General features: G+C 41.2%; 1 protein-coding gene across 1 annotated transcript in view; it reads right to left on the bottom strand.

Moving 5' to 3' along the window:
* Positions 1–2,029: 2,029 nt before the first annotated feature.
* AOPEP (aminopeptidase O (putative)) overlaps positions 2,030–20,086 on the bottom strand; it is a 392,059-nt gene continuing 374,002 nt past the window's right edge. The window contains exons 15-16 of the mRNA XM_060235458.1: positions 11,937–12,023; positions 2,030–2,296 (exon numbers count right to left, since the gene is read on the bottom strand). Of these exons, the coding sequence (XP_060091441.1) occupies positions 2,156–2,296; positions 11,937–12,023 (228 nt within the window). The 3' untranslated portion in view covers positions 2,030–2,155. The remainder of the gene's footprint in view (positions 2,297–11,936; positions 12,024–20,086) is intronic.

The raw sequence follows: 20,086 nt of genomic DNA, 5'->3' as shown, positions 1-20,086 counted from the left end.
CGGACTGCTGCTTCTGTCCACTTTCAGAGAATCCTTCAGGCAGCTCACCAAGGGATACAGTTTCAATTTGGCTCTGCTCTACCTATCTCCAGGGATCAAGCACGGCTCCACATTTCTTTTTGTCCTTAGTTTCCTTTGAAAGGGTCTTTGGTGAGCTGCCTGAAAAGGATTCTCTGAAAGTGAACAGAAGCAGTCCAGTTGCAGCCACACCAGTTTGGGAACTACAATCACACCTGCATTGGTGAATTGGACTTCAGGAAGTCCTACAAACGAAGAAAAACGTATATTGTAAAATGGACTGTGAAATAATTTCAAATGTTGAATTATTGTGATTTAAAATATTGTTTAAAATGTTTTCAACATGTATTAGTTAAAGCTCTCATGGAGTGTTCTCCTATATACCTTACTCATACTCCTAAGCTCTCTGGTTTCACAACGTTTGGAGCTCCGGCAGGGAAGACACCAAGTGGAAAGGTGGGTCACGGCTGACCGGAGCCCTCCGAACTGTCACCTGAGGCCAGGGTGCCTGAGTTTCACCTCCTCCTGGGTGGCTCCTTCCCCTTTGACTCCAGACTGGAGCTGCTGCCAGGCAGGAGAATCTGAGAGCTGTGCTACATCTTCTGACAGGAGGGGGAAGCAGCGCAACTGCCCCAAGGATGCCTGCCTCCCCCCTGCCCCAAAGCAGCCTGCTGAGCCCCTCCTTGTTGGGGAGAGCCATTGAGAAGCCTCTCTGCATCACCTCTCTCTGCTGCTGGCTGTGCTCCTTTCAGGGGCTCTGAGTGCCTTCCAATCAGATAGCTGCCCCTCTTTCACCAGCCTGATAGCCCCGCCTTTATAGGTTGGGGGCTTTTAAAAAAAATTAGTGGGCCCCGATTTTTTAAAAAATCCCCTGATCTACAAATTCTAACTATAGGACTGGAGAAATGCCTTATCCAAGCCAGCTGATGGGGTGGTGGCGGCTTCGAGAGCCACACAATATGTATGAACCACATGTGGCTTCTGAGCTACAATTTGGCCATCACTGTTCTAGGATAATCCAAAAATATTTACAAGTGCCTAATTTCAATGTCCTGTATTGGTCTGGATTCTTTTAAATGAACCGTCCTTCACAACAAATATTTGTTCCTGTGTTAGAGGGTTCACTTTCATGACCTATACAGGAATCCTGCATATTCACAGAATTACTCCACATAGGATACTGGTGGAAAGTGCAGTCGAGTCACAGCTGACTTATGGTGACCCCAGAGGGTTTTCAAGGCAAGAGATGTTCAGAGGTGTTTGCAATTGCCTGCCTCCTCCTCATGGCTCTGCTGTTCTCTGGAAGTCTCTCATCCAAATACTGGCCAGGACTGACCCCACTTAACTTCTGAGCAATGTTCCCTCTAAGCTGAAGAGTCTTGTGAGCAAAAATTCTACTTTGTGAGCTACTGGCATTAAAGTTGTGAGCCACTGCATAAATTAGCTTGCTCTGGGGGCATTTTTCCTGAGCTAAGACAAAAATGTGTGAGCTAGCTCACGCTAACTCAGCTTAGAGGGAACACTGCTTCTGAGATCTTACAAGATCAGGCTATCCAGATCAGATCCATATATAACAAAGTAGGAGTCAAGTGCACCTTTAAGACCAACAAAGTTTTGTTATGTTCTGAATAAAACTTTGTTGGTCTTAAAGGTGCACTTGACACCTACTTTGTTCTATTGCTTCAGACCAACATGGCTGCCCACCTGGATCTAGATCTATATATGATGCACAAATGAAAAACATCTAAGTCCATAAACAGGCATAATTCACAAGAAGTGCATTACCTAACATTAAGCCCTTAAGAACTAAACATTTGGAGTATCTTTTTTGTGAAAAAGCCACTGGTCAATTTGACAAAGTACTTTATTTTTGCTCACCAGTAGAAATAAGGATACTGTCAAAAAAGCTGTTTGCTTTGCCCCAAAAGCAGTACGAATGCATCATCAGTTTTTACTGAAATATTATTAAATTTATGATACATGATTTTACCATTTTATGTTCTTACTGCTGTGTGTTTATGACAACTTTATTATGACTTTGGTTTTGACAAACTTATTTGTTCATCCACATACAGGTTCAGTATATTGCTCCCTCAAACACAGCCTGAGGTTTATCTATATGGAAAAAGTCACCTCATCAAAATAACATCTCTGTCACTATTTTAGCAGAGGACACATCCATTTGATCCCGGACTGCAGCAAAAGTTTTATATGCAAGTTCTTGCTGTTTTGCATCCTCATTCACCATTAATTCTCCATACAAGTAGACACCCATTGCCTGCAAGAGGAACAAAATGATCATACTATAACACAATCAATTTAAGTTTGATGGTTTCAGGACAAGAATAACTGTGTCTAATCATGTTATTTTTTTAAAAAAAAACAGTAAATTGTTTCATACATACAAGGCTTTAATTCTTTGTAGGTCTTTTAAAATACATTATCCAGAATCAATGCAATAAGCATCTCTTGGGAAAACATCAATGCATTATGCAAGAAAAAGGGTTTGAGTGCTGTCTTATGTTCCACAGAATTATTATTAAAATCTTTGTTGCCCAGTCACAACATTTTACACTAAAATAAAATAGTATTATTCTACTGAAAGTTATATACAACACAGAAAGTGTTCCCTGTAATCTTCCAGGCTGCAGAACAGAGCCCTACCTCTCTTTCAAAAAGTTATACATACTCTCACTCCACAATCTTTTGAAATGAACCCTTTATTTGTAAGGCTCACTGATAGCATCAGGAGCAGCCTTTTCTTTTAAATATCCTATATTCCTGTAGACACCATATTTTCTTGAAAACGGACTCATTTCCATGCAGAAATCTGAATAAAGCTAACCATTTTTGGCCCAGGAGATGGAAGTGGGGGGGGGGGAGGAACAGCCTGTGGAGAGTGGTGCAACTCTTGTCCCTGTTGCCCCAACATGCTCAGGAAACCAGCGGTTAGGAAAGCCAGGCATCGGTCTTCTCTTAAATAAAACTTTGTTGATCTTAAAGGTGATACTGGACTTTGTTCTCGTCAGTTTGCTACTTGACAGTATTTCTCTCTCCTCGAGCGAAAATTGGAGCGTTCCACTAAATAAATTGGGCCTTATTTTCATTATGTGTTCATAGTATAGGAGTTTAACAGTGCAACCCTATACATGTTCAGTCCCATTTTATTCAGTGGGGCTTGCTCACAGGTAAGTGTTCTTAGGAACAGCGCAATTGTACATTGAGTTACTCTCGTCTAAGTCCATTTATTTCAATGGAATAACTCTATACAGGATTGCACCATCACTATGTAACTGAAAGAAAGCACATAATATTCAGAAATGAATCAATGATATGGCCACATTTAAAATATGAAAAAGAAAAAAAAAACTGAAATATCAAGGAAGATGCAATATTTTCCCTATAAAGACAGGCTTAAGAAGTTGAAGGATTTTTGTAGTTTAGGGGGAAAAACCCTTCTGATACAGATATCCACCAAAATGAACTGTAGGGGAAAAGAGATGAATGGCTTTGTAAAACAATGCAATTTGAGGTCAACTAATAAAAATTATTAGCATAAAATCCACAATAAAATTAAGGAATTCAGTGATTATACTACTGTAGATGATTTAATAATGGGGGAAATTATGGGTGATAGGTCTAATGGCTGTTAGAGCTACAAATGAAAACTCCATATAATAATAATAATAATAATAATAATACTTTTTATTTATATCCTGCCCTCCCCGCCGGGGCAGGCTCAGGGCGGCTCATATACAGAGATAATGCATCTATAGTTGCAAGATATAAAGAAGAGACAAAATAGTGCTGTCAGCTTTGTAATTCCCTCCTTGATCATTTTGTGTATTTGGCTCATTACTGCAGGGAAACCCATACTGTCTGGATATCTGGTTTGATCAGACAAGGCAAAAGCTGAGTTCTTCATCTGCAAACTGCACTAGCTACAGTATAACAGCAATTCACAAACAGCATGAGTGAGATTAAAATATAACAAATACTATTTTCCAAAGGTAAGCTTCCTGCAACCTACTGCCAAAATAAGGAATAAAGATCATCATTGAAAATTCTGATGGGAGTATTTCATGGTCATTTCTCTAAAATGCAAACATCTAAAATTCAGTAAACAGTAGTGGTTCTCTAATCCGCAATGTTAAATGGTCACATTTGCATGTTCTTCAGACTTCTGAAAAAACAAGTCTTTCAAGACTACAAAGCACAAGGGACTACTTTGATTTCTCATATAATCATTTCACAAATTGCAGTTATTTGAATAAGATTAGAATAAAAGTTATCTGCAGTTTTGGTGTCAGAAATTCTTTTCCTCAAGGAGCATAAAAATATGTATAAATGTATAAATCTGTATATGTTACAAACCATTTCCTAAATATGATGCTTTTCAGTCTGACATAGTATTGACAGAGAAGACTTAGAATTGGCATAGATGTTACTGTAGGCAGCTAGTCCCCATAGCCAGCTGTATGTATAAGTTATATTCTTGTATGTCATATCTGATGTCCTGATGTTAACATTCTATAAGAACTCTGGGTGTTTTTCCATATATAAAGTAATCTCTAAATTGAGAGCACATGGAAGATTGTATGTGATGGGGGGAAAAAACATACTGCAGTGTTACTTAAGTAACCATGTGTCCCTATTTTAGCTGTAAATGGGGAGGGAAGGAATATCTGGGGGGGGGGGATGTCAGCAACAATTCTTATAAAAATCCCTGGTGTTTTTGTACTGGGGTAGGTATAGCATCTTAAGAGTACTAGAAATGGCTGCCATTCTAGGCTACAATGTTGTTAAATTGTCCTCGAAATGCAAAGACAGGAGAATGGAACCATTCTGGGGGCAAAGTTTGAGTCCAGTGGAATGTGAATGTTTATACTTAGAATGGCACATTGTGAAGGTCCATTCTCCTTGGAAGTGACTAGGAGAACTGGATGGAAAACTCCCTTCTGTCCACTTTTGGCAGCAGGAAGTCCAGCTTTATTGCTTCTAGAACTTGATAAGAGTGTGCTCCCCCTCCCCTCGTAAGGGGAGCAGTTTATTCTGGCACCCAGATGGTCACCTGATGAGTGGGAGGGAGCAAAATCCCTCAATCCTTAATCACTGCCGTAGGAGAGGCCCCAGGCCCCAAGCCCACAGCGGGGAAGGAGGGAGGGATGTGTGCTTGCATTGAAGACACTTGATGAACATAAATTACAGGTAAGTGCATCTATGTTTTCATCAGCTTGTCTTCAGTGCAATCCCACATAGGAGATTAGCAAGCTCGTTTGCCCCAACCAGGAGGAGGGTGTGGGTTGCTTATCGGAACAAGGAACAAAGGACTGCTCTCCCTACAGCTGCGTCATTCCTGGAATCAGTGTCTATAGTGTAGTGTTTGATGAATGTCAACGGAGATGACCCTTTTGATAATAAATCTGGGTTGTTGGGTAAGGGGATCTTCCTGCTCTGGGACAGAGCCCATAGTTGAGAAAACCAAAGTCTCCGTGGCCACAAAGGTGCGATGAGGATACAGGTGGCCTTGTCTGTCCTCAGTTTGTTGAACACTCTGGGAAGGAGAGGAAATGAAGAGAATGCATAAAGAAGACCAGGACTGGAGGAAAGCATCCCCTAGGGAGTTGTCGCTGTCCTGTCTCCTGGAGCGATACTTTACACACTTTGCATTTGTGTGTGATGCAAAGAGGTGTAGCACTGGTATGCCCATTGTTGGAATATTGGAAATAGGTAGTCCTGATTCAATGACCAATCGTGGAAAGTGTGTGGGGTCCTGCGGAGATGGTCTGCGATTGTGTTGGATTTCCCTGGCACATGAACAGCTACCAAATGTGTCTGGTTGTGTATTCCAAATTCTCAAAGCAACTGGGCTTCCCTGCAGAAACGCAGGGAAGCGTTCACATAAAACTTGGTGATAATGTTGTTCACATAAAACTTGGTGATGTTGTCTGTAGACACCAACATATAGTCTTTTGATGGAGATGGCCTGCGAAGAAAGAGAGAGCATATCTGACTGCCTGCCATTCCAGAAATGCAATTGGACACGGCACAGTATTAACCAGAATGTCCATAACTGGATCATCCTCCCATTGCTCCGGAGGTGTGTATTCAATCTTCAATGCCTTCACCGTACGAACTAGTTGTTCTGAATATAGCTTAAGGTCATCTGGTGGAGAGACGGCATTAGCATCACCAACAGTATCATCAGTTAAAGGCACCAGCCCGGAATCAGAATCCCTCTCCCGAAAGGGAATCCTGAGGCGCTTTCAACAGCACCCAGGACTCTGACTTCCGGGGAAGGAAAATGTTGAGCTGAGCTGCTTCTCATAACGGGAGCAGGCTAGAACTTCTGTTCAGGGTAGCGGAAGGCAATTTAATGCCTACTGCCTACTTTTCTCAGTCAGAGATTAGTCCAAAATATGCACAGGAAACTTTGAGGAGATTTACCTTGGCTAAAAGGGAGTCCCGGGGGGGGGGGGGGCTCCTTTGAAGGGTCTCTGGGAAGAGTTGCATTTTCATCATCTGCAGAAGTTTTCAGAGTCATTTATTTGACATAAGCTCGACAGGATCCTAACCTTCTTGGACATTGCTAAACATCTAAAGCTTTGCAAGACCGGTGGGAACTTGGATAATTGGAAGAGAAGGTACAAATTACTATCTTCTTTCCGGAACTATTTACAGCTTAATGGAATAAATTTAAAAGGTGAGAAAGGAAAATCTAGAAAGTCTGTAAGAAGAGGGGAGGAAGAGGTGAAATTTGGACTTTATAAATTTAAAAGACAGTGTTAAAAAGTGCTAAAAAGTGGAAAGGAATTTATTGTTTAGTCTACTTGCGGTTTTGAAAAAAGAGCACCATCGTCACAGACCTGCAGCACATTCAAGCAAGACAGGAAGTACGTCAAGTATCGTGAGATCTCCTTACCAGTGTGAATGAGACTTCGTGGCAACAAAAGCAGGAAGTAGAGGAAGGAAAACCTACTCTAGGAATTTACTAACATTGAGAAACATCGGCGGCCATTGCTGGGAGGTCAAAATAAAAACAATGTTTTTAAAGAATTCGGGACATTAAAAATTATTGGAGTTAACTGAGAAGATGGTAAGAAGATAAATTTTATTGGTCATATTATTTGTGTGGACCTTGGATGTTTTTAAAAGGGGAAAAATTGTAAGGAGCAGTAAAAAGTTGCGACCGCCATTTTGGAAGATTTAAAAACTTTAAAAATAAATATCTTGACTTTTGGACTTGTTATAAAGGGCAAGGCCTACTTTTTTGAATCTGATAGTCGAATTGGAAATTGGTGAGGTCCAAATTTTCGCTGTTTTTTAAACACAAGCAGCTCCGTACAAGGGCTACTTCATTGGAAAAAATGCAGGACCAATTGGAGGCAATGGAGGCCAGAATGATGAAAGGGGTAAGAGAGATGATAAATGAATCGAAAAAAGAAATTATTGCAGAGATTAAAAAAGATATGGAAGATCTCAGAAAGGAAACTTAGGAAACATCTAAGAAAGTGCAGGAGGTAGAAGCCAGAATGAAAGTATATGATTCCACCTTGTTAAAAATGCAAGAAAAAGTGACAATCCATGACTGCAAATTGATGGAGACTCAGATACGTCTGAGAGGAGTACCTGAGAAGGAGGATGGTGATTTAAAAGAATATATAATAAAAATAATTGCAGAATTTTTAGAGGAAAACCCTGAAGAGTCTAAAAACATGTATGACTATATGTATAGAGTGAACTCACTTTATGCCAAGAAAAATAACTTACCAAGAGATGTTGTCATAAGATATATGACAAAGGAAATAGTGGGAAGGATTATAAGTAAAAACTTTGAAAAGACATTGATAGTGGGAGGCAGTAGAGTGAGAGCTGCCAAGGCAAGTGATAAATGATAGAAGAACATATAAAAAGTTAACAGAAAAATTGAGAGACAATGGAATGAGGTTTAGATGGATAATACCTGAAGGCTTGAGCTTTGAACTCCAGAGGAAAAGAATCACAATTACAAATGCACAGGATATGCGTAGATTTTTTGAAGAAAATATAGAATTTGCACCATGATGGATTACAAATTATTGTCTTGAATGTAAATGGACTAAATTCTCCACAAAAAAGAAGGGCAACATTTCATTGGATTAAGAAACAAAACTGTATTATAATTTGTTTGCAAGAAGTGCATATCAAACAAAAGGATTATAAATTTTTATGGAACAAACAATTGGGAGTGGATTTTTTTTCATTGGCTGAACAGAAGAAAAGGGGAGTGGTTTTTATATTAAACAAGAATTGGAGCCAAAATTAGTGTTTAAAGATAAAGATGGAAGATTTGTAGCAGTAGACAATATTAAATGAAAAAAAAAAACCATGTTGTTATTGGGATTGTATGCGCCTAATGGCGCAAAGGATGCTTTTTTAAAAGACATTATACAACAGCTTGATGAACTGACCTATGACCAAGTTTTGATAATGGGAGATGTTAATGGAACAATTAAGAACTCATTGGACAGGTCAGGAGGGGAAAAAAACAATAGTAAAAAAGGAAAATTGCCAAAGTCTTTTTTTGAACTGGTTAAACAAGAAAATCTGGAAGATATATGGAGGAAATTTAACCCTGAAGTTCGGGACTATACTTTCTTTTCTGCAAGACACAAAACTTTTTCTAGAATTGACATGTTGTGGGGAACTAAAGATTTAGGTCTTATAACAAGGAAAATAGAGATTTTACCTAAAATTGGTGCTGATCATAACCCAATAATGTGAATTACAAAATTGTCTAAGAAGGTGAGAAGATGGAGATTGAATGAAGATTTGCTACAGAATAAAGAAACAGTGACATACCTAGAAAATGAAACGAAAGCTTTTTTCCAAGTGAATGAGAAAGAGTATATTGACTTTCAGGTGGTCTGGGATGCCTATAAAGCAGTAATGAGAGGAATGTTGATTACTTTGAATAATAAAGATAAGAGAGTAAAAGAAAAACAGTTGTTGGACATTCAAAATGAAATAAAGAAAAAGGAAGGGGAGTTGAGAAGAAGGCCAGGGAAAAAGAAAATTTTAAGGGAAATTACAATATTACAAATCCAATTGAGATATTTGTTAAATAAAGAAGTGGAATGGAGTTTGAAGAGACTTCAGCAGAAATTCTTTGAGGGAGAAAATAAACCGGGAAAGTATTTGGCTTGGCAATTGAAGAAAAAGAGAGAAAATAGAATTATTAACAGAATTGTGGTAAATGGAAGAGAAGTGGTTACTCAAGAGGGAATAAAAAGAGAATTTTTTAAGTACTATGCCAAATTGTTTAAAGGTGTTAAAATAAAGAAAGAGAAGATGGATGAGCATTTACAAAAGATAAAAATAGAGCCCTTAACTGAAAATATGCGAAACGTTTTGAATGACCCAATTGAAAAAATAGAAATTGAAGCAGCAATTAACGCAATGAAGAATAGAAAAGCACCTGGGCCTGATGGATATACAGCTAAATATTTTAAAACTTTTAAAGATGAGTTAATACCAAAACTGCAGAAGTTGATGAATACGATAAGAATAAAAGGGAAAGTACCAAACACATGGAAAGAAGCTGTTATTGCGTTGATACCTAAGGAAGAGAGATGTCACGAACGTAAAAAATTATAGACCAATTTCGCTATTAAATAATTACTATAAAATATTTACAAGAATCTTGGCAGAACGGCTTAAACAACATTTGATAAACTTTATAAAGGAAGATCAAGCAGGGTTTCTTCCCAAAAGACAAATAAGAGACAATATTAGAACTGTTGTAAATAGTGTAGAATATTATGAAAGACATCCAGAAAAAGAAGTAGCATTATTCTTTGCAGATGCAGAGAAAGCATTTGATAATTTAAATTGGGACTTTATGTTTGCAGTAATGGAAAAAATGGAGCTGGGTGAAAACTTTATAAGAATGATAAAATCAATATATTCTGAACAAAGTGCAAGGTTGTGTATAAAGAAGATATGAAAATTAGCAAAGGTACTAGACAAGGCTGTCCGCTTTCACCATTGTTGTTTATAATGACTCTTGAAATATTATTGATGCAGATCCAAGAAGAAAAAGAAATAGAAGGATTAAAAATAAAAGGATTTACTTATAAATATAGAGCTTTTGCTGATGATATAATGTTTATAAATGAAAACCCCATACAAGTTACACCTTTGCTGCTAGCTAAAATACAAGAGTATGGGGAGTTGGCGGGACTTTGTATTAATAGAGAAAAATCAAAAATTCTGTGTAAAAATATGTGGATGAACAAGCAACAAGAATTACAGAGACTAACGGGGTTGTGAAGTCACCTGTAAGGTAAAATACCTAGGGGTGGAGATAACAATGAAGAATATTGATCTGTTTAAAAATAATTATGAGAAGTTATGGCGTAAAATGGATGAAGACATGTTAAAATGGAATAAGCTTAATTTGTCATTGTTGGGTAGAATAGCTGCAATCAAAATGAATATCTTACCAAGAATAATGTATTTGTTTCAAACTATTCCGATTGTGAAGGATGGCAAACAATTTGATAAATGGCAAAGGAAAATCTCAGAATTTGTGGGGGCTGGGAAGAAACCAAGGATTAAAATGAAAATTTTGACGGATGCAAAAGAAAGAGGTGGGTTTCAACTGCTGAATTTAAAATTATATCAGGAAGCAGTTTGTTTAGTGTGGATGATAGAATGGATAACATAGTTAAACAAAAAACTTTAGGTGTTGGAAGGTCACGGAAATAAATGTGGCTGGCACGCGTATTTGTATTATGGAAAAAGATGGGTCGTTTTTTCTCTCACCATTATATAAGAAATAATTTGCTAAATACATGGATTAAATACAAGAAATATGGAGATGAGAGAAGACGGTTATGGATAGTGCCAGCTGAAGTAATAAAAATAACAGCTGAGATAGGCAAAGAAAAGTGGTTGTCATATAATCAACTATTAAAAATACAAAGTGGCAAAATAGAACTGAAAACTGCTGAAAAGTTGAAATATAAATATGATTAATTTCAAGTGCAACAAATAAAGAGCTTGGTGGAGAATGATATTTAAAAGGTTGTGACCTTCTTTGGCTCACTACTAGGGGTGTGCATTCAGCATATATCAAGCCAAATACCCCCCAAAATACCTTATTAGTATTTTTGAGGTATTTCTTCAGCCAAATACAGCTTAGACAATCTGATTCAGCTAATGAAATAGACACGCCTAAATAAAAGCTGATAATATATGACTTTTATTTGGTGCAGCTACAAGGCATTTAAAGAACTGCTGTCTCTTTAAAAGCCTTCAGTCCACTCCCTGAGTCTCACTTTAGCGGTGGCATGACTCAGTGGGTGAAAATACCTTCTCTTCACTCGCTGAGTCATGTCACCAAGTGAAATTCTCATTATACCCTATGGGGATGGTTCCCATAAGGTATAATGGGAGCAAATAATTCGAGTTTCCTGAATATTTACCCAAATCTCAATATAATATTGATACTGGGATTCAGGAAAATTCACGAATGCTGATTTAGGTCCAATGGACCTGAATTTTATTTTTAAAAACTGTGCACCTTAGTCCCCACTGAGAAAGGAAAGCAGAGTATACATAAAATAAATGAATAAAAATGGTGGTGGGGAACTGAATCAGACTTCAAAGCAATGAGGATGAGATGAACAGAGAAGGAGGAAAATGGGCTAGAAACAGGAAGAGTAGAGAGATGCACATGGCTAAAAACGGCAAAGATAAGAAAAGATTTGAATTAACCAAACTAATATTTGGCTCCTGCCCTCTATTAGCAATTTTAAAATATTTAAATCATGTTACCAGCATGAACTTTATGAGATGCATGTTGGTGAAATGTTTATGAGCAATGGCAATATCTATACATTATTCTATGACAAACATTAGTAAACAATACTGACCTGGTGTTCCTTGAGGAATTTCTCAACATCACCATACCCTGCAATATATTTGTTTTTAACAACAAGTTCACACCATCGATGTTGAACCTTAGGGGGGAAAACCAAAAAATCATTTACTGTAAAACTGTACCAAGTTAAATACCAATTTAAATACTGCTGAATGACACTAAAATCCTTTTGCTGTATTTTGTAAGGGTCTTGATCTTGATTACAAATGATCCCCCCCAAAAAACAAAACAAAACAAAAAGACTATCAGCCCAGCACAGCAGTTGTGGTTTTCAGTGCTTGGCCAATGTGCTTCATTTCACCATCATTAATGCTAACCAGGCAGACTAAACATTAATTTAGAAGAATAAATCAAAATATACAAAACCCATTTCCATAGGACTGTTACAATGCCATATAAGCTTTCCAACAAATTCAGATGCTAATAATTTGTAATAAATTAGAAAAAATCATTATCAGCATAGGCTGGATCATTTAATAACAACAAAATTACAATTTTGCAGTTTCAATTTACTCTTCAAACCAGATACTGTGAAATGTTTTATAGCATGAATGGGTTTCTTGGCCCCTTGTGAATCATAACAATTTCAACCACATTCACTGAGAGCACACTCACAGCATTTGGATATCAAACATAGTCCTATTATGTTTTGAGACACTGGAAGTCTGGCAGCCACTTGCCTAGCAGCCCACAGCCTTAACCCTCAGAGAGCACAGCAGATAGAAATGGCCCTGCTGGCCAACATCAATCAGTGGCTTGATTTGATTTGATTTAATTCTAATGTAATTTACTTATATATTTCTTAGCTGCTCTTTCAATGAAAATTTCCAAAGGTGTCCAAGATAAGAATAGCCAGCTACAGTCTAAAGAAGAAAACATCCAATTCTAACAGTACAGTTAGGGTGGCTAGGTTCTCCATGGCTGTTGTCAGGGAATGAGGAACATAAGAACATAAGAGAAGCCATGTTGGATCAGGCCAACGGCCCATCAAGTCCAACACTCTGTGTCACACAGTGGCAAAAAATGTTATATACACACATACACTGTGGCTAATAGCCACTGATGGACCTCTGCTCCATATTTTTATCTAAACCCCTCTTGAAGGTGGCTATACTTGTGGCCGCCACCACCTCCTGTGGCAGTGAATTCCACATGTTAATCACCCTTTGGGTGAAGAAGTACTTCCTTTTATCCGTTTTAACCTGTCTGCTCAGCAATTTCATCGAATGCCCACGAGTTCTTGTATTGTGAGAAAGGGAGAAAAGTACTTCTTTCTCTACTTTCTCCATTCCATGCATTATCTTGTAAACCTCTATCATGTCACCCCGCAGTCGACGTTTCTCCAAGCTAAAGAGTCCCAAGCGTTTCAACCTTTCTTCATAGGGAAAGTGCTCCAGCCCTTTAATCATTCTAGTTGCCCTTCTCTGCACCTTCTCTAAAGCTATAATATCCTTTTTGAGGTGCGGCGACCAGAACTGCACACAGTACTCCAAATGAGACCGCACCATCGATTTATACAGGGGCATTATGATACTGGCTGATTTGTTTTCAATTCCCTTCCTAATAATTCCCAGCATGGCATTGGCCTTTTTTATTGCAAACGCACACTGTCTTGACACTTTCAGTGAGTTACCTATCATGACCCCAAGATCTCTCTCTTGATCAGTCTCTGCCAGTTCACACCCCATCAACTTGTATTTGTAGCTGGGATTCTTAGCCCCAATGTGCATTACTTTGCACTTGGCCACATTGAACCGCATCTGCCACGTTGACGCCCACTCACCCAGCCTCAACAGATCCCTTTGGAGTTCCTCACAATCCTCTCTGGTTCTCACCACCCTGAACAATTTAGTGTCATCCGCAAACTTGGCCACTTCACTGCTCACTCCCAACTCTAAATCATTTATGAACAAGTTAAAGAGCATGGGACCCAGTACCAAGCCCTGTGGCACCCCACTGCTTACCGTCCTCCACTGCGAAGACTGCCCATTTATACTCTCTCTCTGCTTCCTATTACTCAGCCAGTTTTTGATCCACAAGAGGACCTGTCCTTTTACTCCATGATTCTCAAGCTTTCTAAGGAGCCTTTGATGAGGAACTTTATCAAAAGCTTTCTGGAAGTCAAGGTAAACAACATCTATCGGGTCTCCTTTGTCCACATGTTTGTTCACCCCCTCAAAGAAATGCAACAGGTTAGTGAGGCAAGATCTTCCCTTGCAGAACCCATGCTGAGTCTTCCTCAATAACCCGTGTTCATCAATGTGCCTACTCATTCTGTCCTTGATAATGGTTTCTACCAACTTTCCCGGTATTGAAGTCAGACTGACTGGCCTGTAATTTCCCGGATCTCCTCTGGAACCTTTTTTAAAGATGGGGGTGACATTTGCTACCTTCCAGTCCTCAGGAATGGAGGCAGATTTCAATGAAAGATTACAGATTTTTGTTAGAAGATTTTTGTTAGTAAGCTTGGGGAACTCCTGGAAATTTGGAGGTGGCGCTTGGGGAAGACATGGACCTCAGAGGGGTAAAATGCAATAGAGTCCACCCTCCAAAGTATCCATTTTATCCAGGGGGACTGATTTCTGTAGATGAGCTGTAATTCTGCGTAATCCCAAGGCCCCACCTAGAGGCTGGTATCCCTAAAAATGTAAGCAGTGAACAGAGAAACAATAAAATAAAATCTGCTAAAAGCCTTAGTTTAAAAAAATGAAGAGAAAAAGTTGCCAGGCTGCTAGCTGTGATGCTATCTGTAACTGGAGAATACTTCCACAAAATAAAGGATACAAACAGTCAGGATTTGACAGTGGATCTTGATTCCTAGCTGCAGATCTGGTTTAATTTATGAAGAACAATGGATATGTTCAAACTTGTCTCATCACAGAGTGGAAGATGCCTCCCCATGGCACAAGCCATCACCACAGAGTATATAATGCAGGAACTACATGGGGATGGGACCAATCCAGATGAGTCTTTCTCATCCAGTGGATTCCCTCTCCTGGTTGTTATAACCAACTATGTTGTTCCTGTTTTCACAGTTGACGTGGAATAGCACTATACTGACAGATTGAAGGAACTCTCATGTCGGTGCAGGGCCATGTGAGCAGGGGAGTAAATATATTCTGCTTGTTTTCTGAAGAGGCAAATGTTGCTATGAAGACAATTTCACAGATTCATCAACAGAACAGTGGTCTATATATGGAGGAGCCTTTTTTTCCATTCTAAGAACATAAGAGAAGCCATGTTGGATCAGGCCAGTGGCCCCTCCAGTTCAACACTCTGTCATACAGTGGCCAAAAAACCCAGGTGCCATCAGGAGGTCCACCAGTGGGTCCAGGACACTAGAAGCCCTCCCACTGTTCCCCCACAAGGCATCAAGAATACTAAGCATCCTGACAGAAAGTACCATCTATACCTTGTGGCTAATAGCCACAGATGCACCTCTGCTCCATATGTTTATCCAATCCCCTCTTGAAGCTGTCTGTTTGTAGCTGCCACCACCTCTTGTGGCAGTGAATTCGATGTGTTAATTACCCTTTAAGTAAAGAAGCACTTTCTCTATCTTTTCTATCCCATGCATAATCTTGCAAACCTCTATCATTTCTCCAAGCTAAAGAGCAATAAGTGCTTTAACCTTTCTTCATATGGAAAGTGTTTCAACCGTTTAATCATTCTAGTTGCCCTTTTCTGCACTTTTCCCAATGTTATATCTTTTTTGAGGTGTGGTGACCAGAATTGTACACAGTACTCGAAATGATTCCACACCATCGATTTATACAGGGGCATTATGATACTGGCTGATTTGTTTTCAATTCCCATCCTAATAATCCCCAGCACAGTGTTGGCCTTTTTTATTGCAGTCACACACTGTCTCAATGTTTTCAGTGAGTTATCTACCACGACCCCAAGATCTCTCTCTTGGTCAGTCTCTGCCAGTTCACACCCAATCAACTTGTATTTATAGTTAGGATTTTTATTTTATATTTATATTTCATTTTGTATTTATAGTTAGGATTTTTGGCCCCAATGTGAATTACTCAGCTGATGCTAATGAATCAGATTGCTTGGAATAGCCAGTCACTCAAGGTCTCTAGTATGTGTGAAGAATTAACCCTTCACAGTCCTTCAGCTGTTTGTAAAGAACTTCTGAGCTTCTTAAAAGTGCAGTCTATCACACTGTCACTGTTTGTCAAGCTTTGAAGGGCCACTATTGGTGCTTCCAGGGCTGCAGAAGTCCATCCCCATCTCTCAGTCACTTTGACAGTCATAACTGATCCACACAATTTCTGCCATAGACATTACTGACATGCCCCATCACAAGACACCTGAATTTCTGAAAACCACATGGAGGGCTGCTTAGGCAAGACTGTATGGACCTCAGCTCATGAACCATGACCCAGGTTCATGCCCATCCCTATTCAATCTCTCTCTCGGCTTGACTTTGTGAACGAAGATTTAAGAAGGGTGCAGTAGTCCACGTCTGCTGCAGGCTCGCTGGTGGCTGACAAGACCAATGTGGGACATCATCTGAGGAGATGATGCACCCCAGGTAGCTGAACTGCTGGACTGTCTTCAGAACTGATTCACCCACAGTGATGCAGGAAGGGTGATAATCTTCCTGGGGTGCAGGCTGGTGGAGAACTTCTGTCTTCTTCAGACTAACTCCTAGGCCGAATATCTTGGCAGCCTCTGCAAAGCAGGACGTCATATGCTGCAGAGCTGATACCGAGTGGGAGACGAGTGCAGCGTCATCAGCAAACAGTAGTTCTCGGATGAGTTTTTCCATTGTCTTGGAGTGAGCCTTTAGTCGCCTCAGGTTGAACAGGCTGCCATCGGTGCGATAGCGGATGTAGACACCATCGTCATCATCTAGATCTACTGCGGCTCTTTGAAGCATCATGCTAAAGAAGATTGTAAAGAGAGTTGGCGCGAGAACGCAGCCTTGCTTTACACCTGTGCCTATTGGGAAGGGCTCCGAGAGGTCATTGCAGTGTCTGACTTGGCCTCGCTAGTCTTCATGTAGCTGGATGATCATGCTGAGGAACCTTGGGGGACATCCTAAACGTTCCAAGATTTGCCACAGGCCTTTCCTGCTAACAGTATCGAAAGCTTTGGTAAGGTCGACAAAAGTCACATATAGACCCTTGTTCTGTTCCCTGCATTTCTCTTGGAGCTGCCTGAGAACAAATACCATGTCAGTGGTGCTCCTGTTAGCTCTGAAGCCGCACTGGCTCTCTGGGAGGAGTTCTTCTGCAATAGTGGGCACCAGTCTGTTCAGGAGTATTCTGGAAAGGATTTTGCCTGCGATGGAGAGCAGGGTTATCCCCCGGTAGTTGGAGCAGTCTGACTTTTCCCCTTTGTTCTTGTGTAGAGTAATGATGATTGCATCGCGAAAGTCCTGTGGTAGTTTGCCTTGTTCCCAGCAGGTGACAAGTACTTTGTGAAGTGTGCTATGTAGTACTGTGCCCCCATGCTTCCAGATCTCTGGTGGGATTCCATCAACTCCCGCTGCCTTGCCACTTTTCAGTTGCTTGATGGCTTTAACAGTCTCTTCTAGGGTGGGGATCTCATCCAACTTTGTTTTCAATGGTTGAAGTGGGGTGAGGTGGATTGCTGAATCTTGAACTATGCAGTTGGCACTGAAGAGAACCTGAAAATACTCCGACCACCGGTTCAGTATGGATGCTTTGTCTGTGAGGAGCACTTGGCCGTCTGCACTATGCAAGGGACTCTGAGCCTGATATGATGGGCCATATACTGCCTTCAGGGCTTCGTAGAACCCTCTTAAATCACCAGTGTCTGCACACAGCTGGGTTCTCTCTGCAAGCTTGGTCCACCACTCGTTCTGAATGTCTCGAAGCTTGCGCTGGAGGTTGCTACATGCAGCGCGAAAGATTGCTTTTTTCCCGGGACAGGAGGACTGAGCAAGATGTGCTTGGTAGGCAGATCTCTTTTTCGCTAGTAATTCTTGGATCTCTTGATTGTTCTCATCAAACCAGTCCTTGTTCTTCCTTGTGGAGAACCCGAGGACTTCTTCAGAGATCAACAGGATGGTAGTTTTTAGGTGTTCCCAGAGTGCTTCTGGAGAAGGGTCTGTGGGGCAACTGGGGTCCTCAATTCTTGACTGGAGTTTTGCCTGGAAGGCAGCTTTAACTTCGGCTGACTGAAGGCTGCCTTCGAGGGATACCTCCTCTCCTGGGTGTGGGTTTAAAGTGAAGACGGAGATTGCAGTGTACAAGACGATGATCCATATGACATTCCGCACTGGGCATTACTCGGGTGTGTAAGACATCTCGAAGGTCTCTCTGGCGCACCAGAATGTAGTCGATAAGGTGCCAGTGCTTGGACCGTGGGTGCATCCAGGTTGTCTTCAGGCTGTTCTTCTGCTGAAAGATAGTATTGGTGATGGTGAGCTGGTGCTCCGTGCAGAATTCTAGCAGGAGGCGCCCGTTATCATTGCAGTTGCCAATGCCGTGTTTGCCAAGTACTCCTTTCCAGGCTTCCGAGTCTTTACCTACTCTGGCATTGAAGTCGCCAAGGATGATCACCTTGTCCTCTGTAGGGGTCTTCCGTACGAGGTTGCGTAGATCAGCACAGAACTTGTTCTTTTCTGCAGGATCTGCTTAAAGGGTTGGGGCATACACACTGAAGAGTGTTGCATGCTGCTTGTTTTGAAGTGGAAGGCGCATGGACAGGATGCGATCTGAGTGACCTGTTGGCAGGTTTTTGAGTTTAGAGGCAATGGAGTTCCTGACCATGAAGCCAACACCAGAAAGGCGGCTCTCAGCCTTTGACTTACCCGACCAGTAGAGGGTATAGCCAGGACCATGTTCTTGAAGACTACCTTCCTCAGGGAAACGGACCTCGCTGAGAGCTGGTATGTCAATATTCAACCTGAGAAGTTCGTGGGCAACTAGAGCAGAGCGTCGTTCAGGGTGACCACTGTCTACTGTGTCAAGCATGGTTCTGATGTTCCAACACGCAAGCTTTAGTCTTTGCACACTTTGTGAGGCAGGTGCATGCCTTTTCTTTGTTGTTATTTTTTGACCGCAAGTAAGGATGCCCGTTGACCGCGGCTAGCCAACTGGGGTGGGGGAGACGAGCTTTGTTTAGGCCACCTTTTCTAGGCCCCTCTCCGTGTGGAGCAAGCAGTGCTGTCCCTAGATAAGGCTGCTTGGTCGTTCAGGGTGCTGCCGAAAAATGCTTTCCTCTCCGGGTCAGCATCAGGCGACCAATACCCTGAACCGCCTACATGCAGGATCGGGACTGCGGCTTCCAGTGGCATCTTCCACCTGCCGTTTCGCCCCCTGCCCATCGCTGCAGGACTTGGTGTGTTGTGGGTTGTGGATGTGGATATGCCCTTCAGGCCTGCGCGGAGGAATTTTTAGGTGAAGCACAGTGTGCGCAGTACTGGCTCCACCCTTTCACCTTGGGGTCATCTGCCATGGCCCAGTAAGCCGGGACGCCGGCAGCGAGTCCTCCAGGTGGTAGGTGTTACATTAACGAACTCTATCTGCCCAGGTTCAATGTTAGAGTTTTCTTTCTCTTGGCTGGCGAGGCTGGTGAGCCCAGCCTGCCCATCCGGTTATACCGCCGGACATTCGGTTGCACCATGACGTGGCAAACTCTGTGAGAAATGGCGGGGACCAGCGGGAAGGTGTTGCCACGGATGGAGTAATGCAGGAGAGGCCATTGCAGTGACCATCTGCCAGGCATAGCCGGACAGTGACCACGCGGCGTTCACTACACCGGGAAAGGAGAGGCTATGTATTGCGCATACACTTTCCCTGGGGGGGCAGGATACCCAAGAGGGAGCCCACCCCTCCCCCCCGGAAGCATTACTGTATGTTTAAACATTGTTAAGTCTTTGTCACTAAAATATATGTTTGTACGCACTTTGGTGTGATAATAAGTATATTTCTGGTGTTGATTGTATTGTTCTCCCTGGAGAAAATGGCTGCGGAGGATGGATTTGCTGATGACACACTTGCTAGTCCCTCCCTTTCAGAGACTCTGCACCACCCCCTCCCTCCCAGGCTGCCTTCCCAAATTTCCAGAAACCTATTCAATATACATACATAGAAAACACTAACAAAAGTATAAGAAGAAAATGCTCTACCTCAGACACTTGCAAACATTATCTAC

This window comes from Heteronotia binoei, chromosome 4, assembly GCF_032191835.1.
Source record: "Heteronotia binoei isolate CCM8104 ecotype False Entrance Well chromosome 4, APGP_CSIRO_Hbin_v1, whole genome shotgun sequence".
NCBI lineage: Eukaryota > Metazoa > Chordata > Lepidosauria > Squamata > Gekkonidae > Heteronotia > Heteronotia binoei.
This window is presented reverse-complemented; position numbering and strand designations above follow the sequence as displayed.